General features: G+C 30.0%; 4 protein-coding genes across 8 annotated transcripts in view; 3 read left to right on the forward strand and 1 right to left on the reverse strand.

Annotated features, from left to right (window-relative positions):
• The window catches only part of LOC100168786 (activated Cdc42 kinase-like), a 21,013-nt gene extending 16,076 nt beyond the window's left edge, over nt 1-4,937 (forward strand). For all 5 annotated transcript variants that reach the window (XM_016804609.2, XM_008185178.3, XM_008185177.3 and 2 more), the window contains exons 18-21: nt 801-853; nt 934-1,141; nt 3,727-3,985; nt 4,066-4,937. In XM_016804609.2, the coding sequence (XP_016660098.1) occupies nt 801-853; nt 934-1,141; nt 3,727-3,985; nt 4,066-4,296 (751 nt within the window). In that variant the 3' untranslated portion in view covers nt 4,297-4,937. The remainder of the gene's footprint in view (nt 1-800; nt 854-933; nt 1,142-3,726; nt 3,986-4,065) is intronic.
• On the reverse strand, nt 4,585-7,894 carry LOC100164090 (protein-S-isoprenylcysteine O-methyltransferase). The gene is made up of 5 exons (XM_001951205.4): nt 7,426-7,894; nt 7,254-7,345; nt 6,105-6,274; nt 5,161-5,378; nt 4,585-5,090 (listed from the first exon to the last, which is right to left on the reverse strand). Exons 1-5 carry the CDS (start codon nt 7,627-7,629, stop codon nt 4,899-4,901), a joined length of 876 nt encoding a protein of 291 aa, XP_001951240.1. The 5' UTR covers nt 7,630-7,894; the 3' UTR covers nt 4,585-4,898.
• Nucleotides 7,895-7,967: 73 nt separating this feature from the next.
• LOC100571843 (cysteine-rich DPF motif domain-containing protein 1) lies at nt 7,968-10,919 on the forward strand. Its single transcript, XM_003244689.4, has 4 exons — nt 7,968-8,161; nt 8,258-8,401; nt 9,481-9,629; nt 10,311-10,919. The coding sequence occupies exons 3-4, from the start codon at nt 9,490-9,492 to the stop codon at nt 10,642-10,644; spliced, it is 474 nt and encodes a 157-aa protein (XP_003244737.1). The 5' UTR covers nt 7,968-8,161; nt 8,258-8,401; nt 9,481-9,489; the 3' UTR covers nt 10,645-10,919.
• A 759-nt stretch (nt 10,920-11,678) lies between these two features.
• Nucleotides 11,679-13,943, forward strand: LOC100164708 (TAR DNA-binding protein 43). Its single transcript, XM_001948308.5, has 2 exons — nt 11,679-12,029; nt 12,416-13,943. Exon 2 carries the CDS (start codon nt 12,418-12,420, stop codon nt 13,513-13,515), a length of 1,098 nt encoding a protein of 365 aa, XP_001948343.1. The 5' UTR covers nt 11,679-12,029; nt 12,416-12,417; the 3' UTR covers nt 13,516-13,943.
• The last annotated feature ends 1,482 nt before the right edge of the window (nt 13,944-15,425 follow it).

Here is a 15,425-nt window from a genome sequence, read left to right on the forward strand (position 1 = left end):
ATTCTAAAAATATAATTTTTTAAGAAAAACGTTGTTTTATAAAAGTATATTAGTACTATGTAAAAAATGTTTTTCAAAAAAGTTAACACTTTTTGAAATAATGAGTGTTCAGTGATAAAAGAATCACCTGGCACAATTATACATAGTTATTACTTGAAACGTTCCGTTTAGGCAATAGTGTACAGCAAGTTTCAGTATATCTCTTATCAGGCACGTCTGCAAAAACCAATTTGGGGAGAGGGTGAACTCCCAAAACCTTTGTTTATACTTTATACCGTTTTGGACTAAGTATATAAATTATAAAACATTTAGTTTTTATTAATATTTGTATACATGCTTCGAACTATAGTTTAAAAGCTGTGTTCTTTGAAAGTTATCGTTGATTATCTATATTCTATAGTCTATACTAACCAACACTGTACACAGACTCTCGAGTACAAGGATGAAGATTCTGAGTGGAAAGAAGGATATATTATAATCTAAATTCTAAGATCCTATCTAAGAAGTAGGAAAAAATGTGTTGAGCACGCGTGTTACACTTCTGTATAGGTTTTAATTGGTCTTGAGCTTAGGCACCCATATAATATTTCAAGGGAGCTTTAGTATTTATACTTTACTCCAACTGGCTGTGTGAGTAATCGCTTTTTTATCTACACCTAGAAAATGTTTATTATTATTAACGGAAATTAAACTGTTTATGTTCACTATGAAGTATTAGTATTACTTATTACTATTTATCAATTCAGTGGAAGTGTATTATACATATTTTATAAATTATAATATATAATTGTATTATATAGGTCTTTGCAGTCAGGCGGCATCGTACTGTCCGAAGACTTCGAAAACGATTCGAGTGAGTCTCTATGATATTTCTGCGCAGTAACAATTTCAGATTATTGTTATACCTCACACGTTATTTATTTTAATTTATAGACTGTAACATCATACCGTTACCGCCCAAAGACCCGAGGGCCGTACAGCAAATGACAGCGTCGAAACCAAGACACCAGAGGAAGTATCCGTTGGTCATGCCAAACTCCAGCGGTGGTGGTTCGGCGTGCCAAATGGCCACGACGGCGGTTTCAGATTTGGAAAAACAAAACGACACTATTGCAGAAAGGAATCATTTCCATGAACAAATGTAAGTGTATGGACACACCAGTCGTTATTTGTTCGATTGCTTCGATCTTTATTTTACATTGACCCGCCGAGACGATCTAAAAGTCGCACGTGGTCATTCATTACACCTGCAGTATAAACGGGCTGTAGCATGTAGGGCTGCAACTTGTATGCATCTAAGATCTATAGATTTAAAAAAGTGAATAACATGGATTGTACTTTAAAGTTTTAAAGAGGTAATTATTATATTTCGGTAGTAGTTTAAAATTCCAGTCTTGTAAAGAATACTTTTATTTTGTATTCGGTATACGTATTCGAAAAAATGAGTATTAAAGTATTCGAATACTATAAGAATATATTTTTTCAGATTCTATATTTCTTATAGATTATTTAAATCTTATAAAATTTATTTAACTTAGATCAATGAAAAATTAACTCGTTTTAGCTCTTCTGGCATCAGCAATTTATTCTATTAATATGAGACGTGAAGTGTGATGAAGGGGACGAAAATCATGAGTGAAAGTAATTCGTTTAACACATATATATATATAATGTTGGGTTTATTTTTGTCTCAAAAAGATGGTGTTTTCTAATGACTTCAAAAACAAAAAAACAACTAGAAAATAAGATATTGTTTATACTGTTATTCATAAATATAATCGCATGTGTGCATTGCTATTAAACTGTTTAAGCATAAATACCACATAATCTGTCTCTGGGGATCTCGTTAAACTTTTGACCACGCCTATAGCAATGAGGTGGATTAATACTAATTTAAAATTGTTTCACTTACATTTTCATTGTCGTTATTATTAGGTAACTGTGATAGGTAATTTAACTAGACATTTTTTCGTAATTTAGTGTGTCTTTATCGAACTTATAAACAACCAGACTATCACTCAATAAAATTATTTGTTTGTCAAGAAAATGTATTTTAACTTATATAACTTTGATAAGTCTGTACCCAATAGACTAGGTTTCCCACCAACTTCTCATTTAACATGTGTTTACAAGGAAATTCAATATTATCAAAAGCATTAATTGCATCAGCCATCAATAAATGCCGAGTTATTTTTTAGTTTGAACTATTTGCCGTTATTTGTGCAATCCGTCACTTTTGGTGTGATTTGTATAAGTGAATTGTCAGCATTAATTATAAATACAGTGGACCACGTGTCTATTGCAAACAAATATTTTATATGATTAATTTTGCCTACTACCTCAAGTCTCAAACCTAGTTCGATTTGCTGCGGGAAGCAAAATCGCATGACGTGACGCGATCTATTTCTTGTATTGTCATTACATTTTTGCTGTTCGGTTTCGAATTTTTATTTTTGAAATAAATAATATTTTCATTAAAAATGTATGCTGGTGACTATTGTTGTTATGAAACTGAGATTGCTTATTGAGGAATTTAGTTAGATACCTATAATATCTATTGACAGTTGTCAGTTGTCACCAGGTTTATTGACAGTTATAAAGTGTAAGCAAAATACCATTCAAATATTAGACCTATGTGGCTATGTCCTATAACAGGTGGAATCCTATAATAGGATTCCAAACTCAACTAATACTGAACTACTCATTTACGGAAATCGTGGGGTGGGCTTGAGGGGCGTAACCCCCAAAAATATATAGTTTTTTAGTTGTGTGGGATCGAAGCTCCCCGCTCACATTGATGTAAACATTTTAACCCCCCTCTCCTTAAATTTTAATGGATTTCCGCTTATGGAAATACTGCAGGTATCTGTCTTACCGGACACTTTTTTTCCATTTTTTTTTTCTTTAAACGTAACTAGTTAAGCATGCTCAAAACGATGGTGAAATTAGAATTTGGCGGTCGGACTTAGGTTTGAAGTTATAGCTATAGGGTTGGGATTTTATAGCATTTGCATATTTCTTATGAGATGCTTAAAAAATACCAGAGTAAACTAAAAATGTGATTCATGTTACAGAGAACTCAAATTAAAAATTTAATTTTGCCTTTTTTTGCATATTTTGCCATTTTAAGTGCTATAAAATCCCAACTCTGGTTATAGCTATTTGAAGTCTGCACTCACCCAAGGTGGTTTACATAACAAGTCAAGGGATGTTTTTGATTTCAATTGTCCAAACCAGCGTAGTGAACGAGTGACTAACTACGCTGGGTGTATATGAAAATACTATAAATTTCAATTAGGTATAGCTATAACTTTAAAACTAAGTCCAATCGCCTATTTCCAACTTCGCCATCGTTTTTGGTATGCTTAACTACATAACTAGAATTAAAAAAAGTATGTCCGGTAAAACTGAAAAGTTCCTAACTAGTAACTACTAAAGTGAACATGAAGGTTAAAACTTGAAATACATAAATAAACATTATTTCTGATATAGTTTGAGAATATAAGGATAAATAATGTATAATAAGAGCTATTGTACTGTGGATGAGACCCATCTTTTAGGCCCTGATAAATATATGGAAACTTTGCGTCAGCAAGAGAGAGAGAGAGAAAGGGTGAGAGGGGGGGGGGGGGAGAAAATGAGAAAATACACATAATATTCATGTTTTTATTTAGATCAATGTAGTATTATATGAGTATATGACATTGGTTTTTTCATGGTGTTTAGTACCACTGAAGTGAGTTTTGACGAGAGAATCGCCTTAGAACTAGATGCCCTGGACCAGTTGGGCACCGTTGAATCACCGGTAGCTGAACGGCAAATGCACACCTTCCCTGTAATGCTTGAACCCGGCTGCGATGAAGAGGAAAAGTTTGAGCAGCGAAAAACGTTTGACAGAGGTGTCGATGTTGTGGATCGGCCAGAGCATGGCCGGGGTCTGGACTGCGATGAAGTCAGAATTATGATCAAAGTCCTCGGGACCAAAGTATGTATTTATTTCGTTCATAAATACATAATGAAATCCATATTGTTGATTTGCGTGATATATTTTTTTTCTTATACCAGGTGTCCGGTGAACAGTGTTTGGACAAGTTAAGAGCTACTGGTTGGGATGTGCACCATGCAATAAAGTTGGCCAAATTAGAAGCAGCTCTGGAAGCCGCAGGCTATATCAATATCAAGCACAGTGTGTGTTTAAGCGCTTTGGAAAATACTAATTGGGACATAGTTAAAGCGGCCAGTAGTATTATTGATAACATGGGGGCAACTATCAATAAAAGGGGTATTTTAGTATAAGTTCAGCAATATTAATACAATGTGCCAAAATACTTATCCTAATGCAATATTATAATATATTTTGAATAACTTTTTTTTTTATATAGAAACGTATTATTTATACATTTACTAGTTTTTTTTAACATGGGATATAAAAAACTTGCCAATTACATATATTGTAAGACTTCTCTTATTTTCAGACCAATTTTTTTATACTTCTTGTTTTTTTTTTTTTATTTATCATTATTACCCTGTATAAGTTCCTGTTCCTACTTGAATCTTACTTTATGTGAATGAAAATCAAATTATAAAATAAGATTAAGCCTTTATTATTATTATGATTAATATTAATATCAAAATACACGTTATAAAAAAATATATATATACATAAGTATAAATGTAAGTGCTATTTTTTAATCGCTTATTTTACACAAAAAGTAATTTAACAATAATTTTTTTATTACTCTGTATTTTTATACTTTAAATATATTATATACATATTTGTATGCACTTCGTTAATTTATCGTGTGCGAAACAAATTTACAATATGTTTGGTTGCCTAGAATGTTTTTAATGTTTATTTCCACCAATCTGATAATATGAGTTGGATAAATATTTGTTTCTTATTGTTTGTCACGTGTCACCACAAATCCCCTGATAAACGGTAAGCCGATGCCGACTTTTTCCTGATATGAAATGTAGTCTTCTCCAAAGAAATTCAAGAGCGTGATTTCCTCGTAGTAGATTCGGTCCTTGAAGAATTTCCAACTGGCCAGCGCATACGCCACCACGCACACAGGATTGATCATGACAATCTAAATAATTAATAAAACCGTATATTTTGTGTTTTGTTATTAACCATGATATTAATTTTGTATACATTACCTGTGTGCCTATGGACCAGTAAAACCATCCAACATAACTAGGATGCCTGAACCACGAGTACACTCCGTGTGTGACCAGTGTATGAGTCTGCGCTTTTTCTTGCTGCACTAAATGCGTGAAGTTATCTCTAGCAGTCCATATGGCTCCTTTTCTCAAAGCCTCGCCGAAAGCACATAGCAGAAGACCAAAGTAACTGATTTCATGAATAGTTTTCATATCTGAGAAAGAGAAGAATATAATTATTGCTTTGTGTATAGATTTATAGTATAATAAATTGTATTATGATATAGACTATAGTATATTATACTTTAAGTATTATAATTCAATTTGGTTTTTGTATTTGTGCATAAAATATCCTATAGCCAAAGTGGTTGGATTTTGTAAACTATATTTTACCCTAAACTTTTAAATTTTGTTGTCAATAATAATTTTAAATAATATAACTGCATAAGAGGAAGTTACAGCGACATTTGTTGTCTCTGTCTTACAAGTGCGTAACATAGCACGTTCATTGAACGCTCAGCAGAACAAGTTTAACTCCGTTAGCTTAAAAATTAGAGTGAATTCACTCATAAAATTTAAAGGTAAGATTATTATTTAGGCAATATCATGGGTTTTATATTATATTTTAATTTTAAAGCGAGTATTTTATGATGTACAAACAATTTACAATTTTAAAATACTCATAACTTGCTTTCAAATTAAAATATAATAAAAAGTCAATGAGATTACCAGATATTAATCTTATCTTAAAATTTTATAAGAGGTCGAGTCAATTCATTCTAATTTTTAAGCTAACAGAGTTATACGTGTTCTCCTGAGTCTTCAATTTGCTATGTTATGCACTTGTAAAACAGAAACACCAAACACCAAATGTCAGTGTAATGTCCTTTTAAAAATGTAAATTATGTAGAGAATCTAATACATTTTTAAGGATTCATTACCACGTAAGAAGTAATGCCACAATAAATATTCAAGCCAACTAGTTGCAGCAGCTACACCGTAGGCGATACTATGATCCAACATGAACGATGAGGACGTTAAAGTCTTAGGATTACACACAGCTATGCTAAGGAACTCTGAATAATGAAATATGGCCATCACACATATGTACCTGTAAGTAAAACAAATTAAATAAACTTGGTTATTCTTTAAATGAAGCATCAAATAGTTTTAACTATTTATCATACACATCTAAACCCTGACAATTAATTAGATAATAAGTTTTCATTATAAAATAGTTGGCATGTAATGATAATTCAAAACATTTGTAGAAACTTAATAGTATGATAGGTAAAAAAATCACATCTGTTATTAAATTCATGTTAAACCATCAAGAATTTCTTCCTTGAACATTTTGTTCTGTCTGAGTCTGTATGTAACTACCACACATTGATACATCAACTTTTTCTTCTTGAAAATATCGTATTTTTCTGTTTAAAACTGGCTTATATTTATGATATTTCAATTTAATGTGTTATGGCTTTATGAGTATGTAACTTAAATTACAATGCAATTTCAAAATGATCATATGTAAGAAAAATTAAATTTTATAAATAATTTTACATACTAACACTGATAATATTCTTAATTTTAATAGTAAGTGAATGCACTCTAATATTAAAGCTAACAATACAATATTGGTTATACTGAATGCAAATTTTCTATGTCGTATATTTGTAGGCTCGACAACATACGGGGGTAAAGTTTTCTCTTAACTATATGTGCAACATTTGATACACCAACCTAACTTTCAGAAAGTGCATTTTAATTATTAAACACGAGACTAGCTGCAAATCAAATTAATTCCATGGTAAGTAAACAGTATTATTCTGAATTAATGTAATCCCGTCTAATGTTCCACAAAAGTTCAATTTCATTATTTTAGTCCTAGTGTCAATTGTCAAACAATAACTAATTGCGTCACAGAAAATTCCCTAGCTATTTGAAAAGTGATGTGAAAATGTATACTGTCTTTTTAAAACTAAGTACAATATTATATTATTATAAATACAATATTGTTGTATTTTGTTACAAATTGATAATATTAACAGGTAGGTACATTAAGGGGCTTATAGATCGACATTTATTACCATCCAAAAGGCTTCCAGGAGGCCGGTGCCTGGATCGAGATCAGCAATCCTGCAGCCATGGCCAAACCCAAGAACAAGGCCTGTGCACATACCTGAGAGATTTGTAGACAACATATTAAAATAGGTACACTTAGTTACACATTGTGGCTCAAATGGCAGTCACAATACTCACTTTATACGTGGTTCCTCGGTTGACGACGCATACTAGGACGTTGGCGATAGCTGCGTAGACGATGAACAAGTGCAACGGGTTCACAACTGCAGGGTCGACATAGGTGTCCAGCAGGTCGCTATTCCCAAGCAGCAACCACACGAATAAGTTGGACAAGCCCAACAGAAAACCGTAAACACTTACGATACCATTTTTCGAAATCATTTTCCAAATATCAGTAGGTGGTGGCGAGTCTAAGGGGCTACGGCCTTACGCGTTCCATTCTATATTTTTACTATATATACATTTGGTCAAGACTCACGAATGGGGTAGTCTACTAGTTGTATGCAGTCAGTACTCGGAAGCATTATTTCTTTATCTATGCTCAGTAGTCAGTGGTAGGTGAACATCATAAATAATATAATGATAAATACCGGCCCGTCTTGGTTTTCGAGGTTTTCGTAGTAATTGCGTAGTATTCGCGTTTTCGGAACCGTTTTAGGCATGTCGTTATTTACATCACGATTATAGATAAGATTATGGTCCTTATCTATTTTAAGTTTTAAATATTGGTCACAGAATTTCCGATTTCGTGTTCAATGCATGTTTACAATTTACATTAATTTACATTCGATTCGTTGAGTCGTCGAGATTTGAATTTTGAAGTGGACGCCCGGCGAATACGGACTGCTGCAGAAGAGCTGTCTTCCAATTCAACCATCACAGATTGACAGATCTTTGGATTTCATGATATTATGTATATTTGAATATTTCTATATCATAATAGACATATAATGAATGAAGTCTATGATTTCTATGAACATAAAAATTAATAATTATTTCAATATCACAGAAAGTCAACATCAAGAGACTCAACATCAAAAAAATCACAGAAGTAAAGATTACAGAATACTGGTACTGCGGTTCCTGTTGAATCACTACTGACTACGCACTACATAGGCACAAAACAATTATATGTTATTAACATACCTACTTTGTAAGTTCATATATCTTGATTTTTCGTTATTAGGATATCAGCGCACCATTTGTTTTCTCTTTCTGACACATGTGCAACATACCAAATTTGTATTTAGTAGAACCAACCCTTTGTTGTTACTTATAATATTAGAGTGAATTCACCCATCATCAACCTTTAACCTAAGAACATTACCTGTGTCCCTTCTTAGTTGATTTTTTATGATATTTTAATTTTTATACAATTTTTAAACATTTTTAAACTGTAATACTTGACTCTGTCATAACTTACATACAAATTAAAATATCACGGGATATCCATCGTAGAGACAAGGGTAATGTTCTTACTTTAAGTTTGATAATAGGTGAATTCACTCTAATATTAAAATAAGTAACACAGGGTTGGCAATTATGCTATGTTGCATGTCGGTCGGACAGAGAAAATAAATAGTTCGTTGACAACCTTACAATTTTATACTTTACCTGTGGGCTGTGGCTCAAATTAATAAATCAATAAATAAATCATGTCAAGGATTGAAAAACATTACCCAAGTTAAACATCTTTGTGTCATGTGTGGTGTTTTTATTTTTTAATAATATGAAATCAACAAGTTGAAAAACATTGCAATGATTAATAAAAGACTAATAATTGGGGTTTCAAACTATTCCATTTGCCATGTATGTAATAATATTTATGACTATAACAAAATATTTAATAACTATTGTGTTTGAATTATACATCCAACACGCATATTATAGATTTTAAATCGGGTATTAATCAGATTTTTTATGATGTACAATTATACAATTCTAGCTAACATAGAATTATTTACATAGGTAGGTAATTACATTGTTGAATTACAATCAGGGGTGCAGTTTCAATGAAAAAACTGGGGGTGCTGACTGCTGAAGCACCTCTAGTTTTTTTTCCATATTATCTTATGGTTGTAGATACCCACAAAATTACTATTAAAATTTACATTGTAATAGGCCACACCCAAGCCCCCCAAATTGTATCTATGATAACAATAACTAAAGAAAAACTGTATTATTGTTGATGAGCGAATAAAATAATTAGTTATAATTTATATTTATTTCTAGAAATTCAAAATGTCTATCAAGCAAGAGCATCCCCTAATTGTAAAACCAGAAACAAAAATAAACATTAAGAAAATTAAAAATGATGAAGATTCTGAAAGGACTAAAACTCCAGATAATAAAGCTGAAGAAACAAAGATAGTTAACACTGAGTAAATATTAAATATTAAAAATACTTTTTTTTAACTTAATTGATTTTTTAACTATGCCATGGTACACCTGAGTAAATTTGAGTGAATTATGTAATATTTTGTTGTCAAGTTAATTACTAATCAACAGAGCTCATAAGTTCATGCTAGATGTCATAAAAATTCATTTCAAGGTACCATATTTAGAGGTTTTTTAGCCTATTTTTCATAGTTTTGTGTTTTTTGTATTATATTGGGCATATTTGCATATTTTTGGCTGAAATTTGATGAAAATGCAATAATTTATATTATTGCACTGTATAAAATATATGGGAATTTTTGCGACGTAAAATTATTAAACAATAAAAATAAAACGCTAGTAGTCAGTGTTTTGTGCCCGCATTAAGCAATAATTAGTGGAAAACATGTTATATGAAATAGTCTTAACTTCTTGATCTTCTATTTCAGTCATTGTTGTGACTTGTGCGTGCGTTTTATTAGTTCAATAAATTAAACATTTTAATATTTAAACAAATAAAACATAACTTTAAAAATATGAATGGAAATCAAATTACTTATGATTTTTTCTTTGGTTAATCTGCATATTTTAAACGTATAGTTTTAGATTACACTACTAATATATTTTTGTATTATGGATAAATAAGTTAACTCATTTTAAATATTTTTTTAACTTTTTTTTTATAGAACCGAACCAGTTGTTGAAGAGAGGCCTATTTTTGTGTGCAAAAACTGTAATCTGACTGAACGATATGATTGTTTTAACGACCATGTATCATTTAATCGCAAGGTGGGAACAAAAGTTGATTACTATTTAGCAAGAGATCCATTTTCTCCACGCAGCAAAAGACAATTTTTAATCTTAGGATCGGTATGTTCTATGTGTGATAAAGACGTTTGCATTAAACCTGAATGCAGTATATTTTATTCAAAGTTTTTTTGCTCTATATGTGCAAGAAAATATATTTCAAATTTTCCTACTAGTATTCAAGAAAAAATCAAAACTACGAAAAGAATTTAGAAAATTCAATAATTATAAATCATTATTAATTTATACATTTTTGAAAATGGTTTAGTTTTTGTATTGTATATCTTTATTATAAACTTGAACATGTATAAAGAAGATATACATCAACTGATCAACTCTGTTTAAACTGCAATCTTTTATACAATATTATTGTGAATTATTCTTATTTTTTTTTTCTGTAATGACAGTTTATTTTTAATTTAATTTGTAAATTTGTAAGATATCACAAAAGATCTCATAAAGTAGAATAAATATATTAACAATGTCTATTATTTTTTCCAATTTGTTTTTTTTAGTAATAATTATAAGAAGAAAATATAAATGATTTTTTTTTTTTGCTGTTCTGTTAATGTGACACCTGCAGCAAAATGGTGGATCTAAATATCTAATATATTTCCTTTGTAGAAATATTTACTTAACCCAACCTACTACCTATATTCACCTAAATATGGTCAGTCTAATATAACAGCTAGCTTCATATATTATAATATTGCAATATTTCGTAGGTGTGTGTGTGTCTCAATCATTATGTACACTCATATAAATATGTAAATTGTACATTTCATTAACGAATTGAGTTTTTGAGATTTAGCTAAGTCTTTCAATATTGATGGTATCATTTTGAAATATTCAAAGTTCAATGCTGTAACGCGTGTATGACATTATATAATAGTAATTCACTAGTATTATCTAATTAAGTAGGTTTAGAATATAAATCCTATTATAGAATATAGAATAATATTAATCCGTAGCCATCGGTCTGTGCTTACCATGAAGAGAGAGAGTAGAGATCTCTATTCTCTATATAGTCTTCATGATGCTTCGTTATGTATTATCTATGAATATTATGATGCTTCCATGATACTGAATATATTTTCTAGTGAACACGATTTAAGATAGTACTATCTGCTAGTGGTGTTAGTGACCACCATTTTTATTCACTGTCTGGTAACTCTGGTTATGCCAACGGTTAACGCGTTCACCGTTATCATTTATTGTTTCCACCACCGTATTGCATATGGCTGCCGGCTTTTATGATAACGCGACGAGAAACGTCGGCCGCTTAAGGGTTTTCACTTTTCAGTATTTGAGCCATAACAATTAACAATTAACAACATTGTTCTTGTTATATTTCGAATGTTGTCGAAGGCTCACTACTAATGACAATATTACAATAACGAGATAAATTTAATTATAATCAATTTTCAATATTTCAGTAATTCCTTATTCGTCGATTTGTTTTTCAATTATTTCTCAAATAATTGATCGCAAATTATAAGTTTTGGATACACCGTTCGATTAGTTGACTACTGATTTTTACGCTTTAGATCCGTACGAATCATAATATATTCGATATTAATATATTTGCTCATATTTTGGTAAGTTATTAAAAATACTTATTGATTTAAAAACATCAAACACGAGCCTATTAGAGAGATCGCTTTTCTTTTTTGATTAGGTGGATAAATATTTTTTTGTTATTTATATTTTAACTATATTTTTTTTTTCGTGAAGTATACACATAATATCTTCATAGTTATTGTCTTGGCTGTTGGCTTTATTTCCCTGCCTAAATAGTACATTTGGTTTTGGACTAACAAAAATTAATTTATCACATAAGTAAATTTATTTTTTTGAGAAATGTCTTATTAAGAAAATATTTTTGTGTGCTCTATAGATTAATTGTTTCTTTTTTTACATTGAAAAATTAATTAAAATATTAAAAACACTCACTAACAAAGAATCTTATTTGTTTCTTACTTAGACATGTATGTACAAGTATCAGCAAGTGAAAACAGTGATCCTATTGACATGCCTACGGAAGACGACAACAGTCTTCTGTTATCTACGTTAGAAGCACAGTATCCTGGAGTAATTGGTTTGAAGTATCGTGTTAACAATAGGTTGCGTATAGTACGTCTCAATGAAGGCAAATTGTATCCTCCTGAAGATGGCTGGTTAGATCGTATGTATATGTGCAATTTTAGAAATACACCTACAGAAAAACGTAAGCACAGTGAAGTTGATGATTGTAATAAGGCAGAAGATGATAACAGTGTTTCTGATATGGATTTGGTTGTACTCGGTTTACCGTGGAAGGTAACTGAAGAGGATTTGAAAAAATATTTCACCAAATTTGGTCAGGTAGAATATACTCAAATTAAGACTGATCTTAATGGTAAATCAAAAGGGTACGGATTTGTCAGGTTTAAGCATAAGAAATCTCAAGTCCGCGTTATGCTAGAACGGCACAACATCGAAGGTCGATGGTGTGATGTACGTATACCAAATAGTAAAGATAAACATGTAAATAAAGTTCCGCGTAAAGTATTTATAGGTCAAGTGTCTGAAGACGTGGATGAAGATGCATTAAAAAATTATTTTATCAAATTTGGTGAAATATCAGATTTATTTTTACCCAGACCGCATAGAGGTTTCGCATTTGTGACGTTTACTGACCCTTTATCAGCTCAAAAGGTTATTGGTAAAGATCATAAAGTTGGTGACTGTTGTGTGGTGTGTACAGAAGCTATACCCAAAAAAGAAATGGCTCCCAAATGGAATGATTACGATAGTAGAGACAGAGTTAAGGATAGGAGAAGAGAACGATCGCCCAATCAGCCACAAGCCTGGTCCCAAGATCACATTTGGGACTATGATCAGGAATATTACGACCGGTTATATAGCCGAGGAAGTGGTCATCAATCAGTCAATAATAGTTATGCAAATGATAAGAATATAAATTCAGACATGGTAGCAGCTGCAGTGAACAAAGCAGTTATGGGAGTGATTGGAAATTTGAAAGGACAGGGTAATCAAGGTGATAAATTACCAGGAACAGATGATTGGTGGATGAGGAGATGAATAAGTTTAAAAAGTCAAATATTATCTTTGATATATGTTTATAAATAAATGTCCATCAAACTAGTATTGATATTATAGAACTGATTTTGAATACCCAAATTTTAATGGGGAAAAAATTAATAAATACAGCTATTCAATTATTAATAAATTAAATGTTAATACACCAGTCATTGACTATCACTTGCAAGTTCCTCGATAATATTCTTACTATAGGTACAAAACAAATTGTATTCAAATAAATTTTCTTTTAATAATATGTTTTTCACTTAAATTGTTGATAATTCTATATCTGTATTATCACATTTTTTTTTTATAAATATCTTTTAACTGAAATTTAAAGTAAACATTACATCACATCTTACCCTCATCTAATTTAGTAAAGAAAAGAAAAAATTTATTATTATATTATCTTAACTGTTGTCATTTTTGTTTATTTTTTAAAGGATTTTAATCAATTGTCGGTATGAAAAAATGGAATCAACAAATTTTAACAAAATTATGATTTTAAAAAAATGTCTTATTATTATTTACTATTAAATTATACATATTTTGAATAATTTTTTTTCTATCAATATAGATAGAATAACATAATTATAGAATTTATGAAATATTTATTTTTGTTTCTTTCTACATGACCGCATTTATTTTCCCAATACAATATTATGTGTCTTTTTTTAATTAAATTATATTTTCGTAAACACCACAATAAAGTTTATACACATTGTTCTTAAAATTAAGAGTTAAGTATATGTGTTTATTCACATTAATACTTATAATAAATAAAAATAAAAATATCTCGTGTAATATTTTTTTTTTAAGAAATATTATTTATCAATTTTTCCAATTTATATAAATGTCCTAAATAATTTTTTAAAGAATATATATATATATATATATATATATTAAATATTTGTTTGAAATTTGTACTTATAATAAAATATTTGTTTCTACTTACAAATTTTTAATTGTATTATGAGGACCTCACACCCGCATGATATTGTGTTTTCTCAGTCTTACAAACGTAAGCATATAATTCAACAGAACCAATTTTGTTGAGTGAGATATTATGTTTTTAAAATATTTTAATTTTTGAGCAAGTCATGAATATTTTTAAATTATTATATTTTACAATTATTTCTTGATGGAAATTAAAATATTGTTAACATTTTTACCTTTGAGTTTGATAATAGGTCAATTCACTGTAATATTAAAGTTGACTACACAAAATTTGATTTGCAGAACATACATTTTCTATGTTATAAGCTTGTTAGAGGGAGACAAGACATAATGTATGGTGTGACTTTCTCTTAAATATAATATAGGTATCTCAATTGTGGGTAAACTACATCCCGCTATTGTCTATTGCATTCAATGCAGCCGGTCAACCATAATTTTAGTTTGTAAAATATATATTTAAATGATACAAAAAAAACTAAAATGTAAGTATCATTTGGTCCTCCATTAAAAAAGTTTGCCCGTCCTTGAAATGTCTAGTACACATTTGAAACAAATGTTTTGGTTATTTAACTCAAATTTTGATTGCCGTTTAATATAATACATTATGCCCACTATGTCAACCATTAATCAGAATAATAGTGATTCTCAGAAGTGCACATTTTTTTTTTATAAGTATGAACAATATTTTTTTAGATTTATTAATTTGCAAACAAACAATTATTATTACAATAGATTATATAATGCATTTATAGAACACAACACAATTATAATACAGTCACTAAATAAAACCCACATACATTATTATGCATGTTACGTTACTTTTATGAAATAAGGTTGTATTTAAAAACGAAAAAATATTCATTTTGATAAGATTATACAAATAATAATTAATTCAGTTTATTTAATGCGCTGTGCACGCACATATAATATTATTCAAATAAACATAAATATCA

This window comes from Acyrthosiphon pisum, chromosome A2, assembly GCF_005508785.2.
Source record: "Acyrthosiphon pisum isolate AL4f chromosome A2, pea_aphid_22Mar2018_4r6ur, whole genome shotgun sequence".
NCBI lineage: Eukaryota > Metazoa > Arthropoda > Insecta > Hemiptera > Aphididae > Acyrthosiphon > Acyrthosiphon pisum.

Coding starts and splice junctions, on each gene's coding strand:
- LOC100164708 (XM_001948308.5), top strand. CDS start 12,418: ATGTATGTACAAGTATCAGCAAGTGAAAACAGTGATCCTATTGACATG.
- LOC100164090 (XM_001951205.4), bottom strand. CDS start 7,629: ATGATTTCGAAAAATGGTATCGTAAGTGTTTACGGTTTTCTGTTGGGC. Junction 6,275..7,253: donor TCCTGGAAGCCTTTTGGATG/GTAATAAATGTC, acceptor TTTTACTTACAG/GTACATATGTGTGATGGCCA. Junction 5,379..6,104: donor GTGGCATTACTTCTTACGTG/GTAATGAATCCT, acceptor TCTCTTTCTCAG/ATATGAAAACTATTCATGAA.
- LOC100571843 (XM_003244689.4), top strand. CDS start 9,490: ATGTCTATCAAGCAAGAGCATCCCCTAATTGTAAAACCAGAAACAAAA. Junction 9,630..10,310: donor ACAAAGATAGTTAACACTGA/GTAAATATTAAA, acceptor TTTTTTTTATAG/AACCGAACCAGTTGTTGAAG.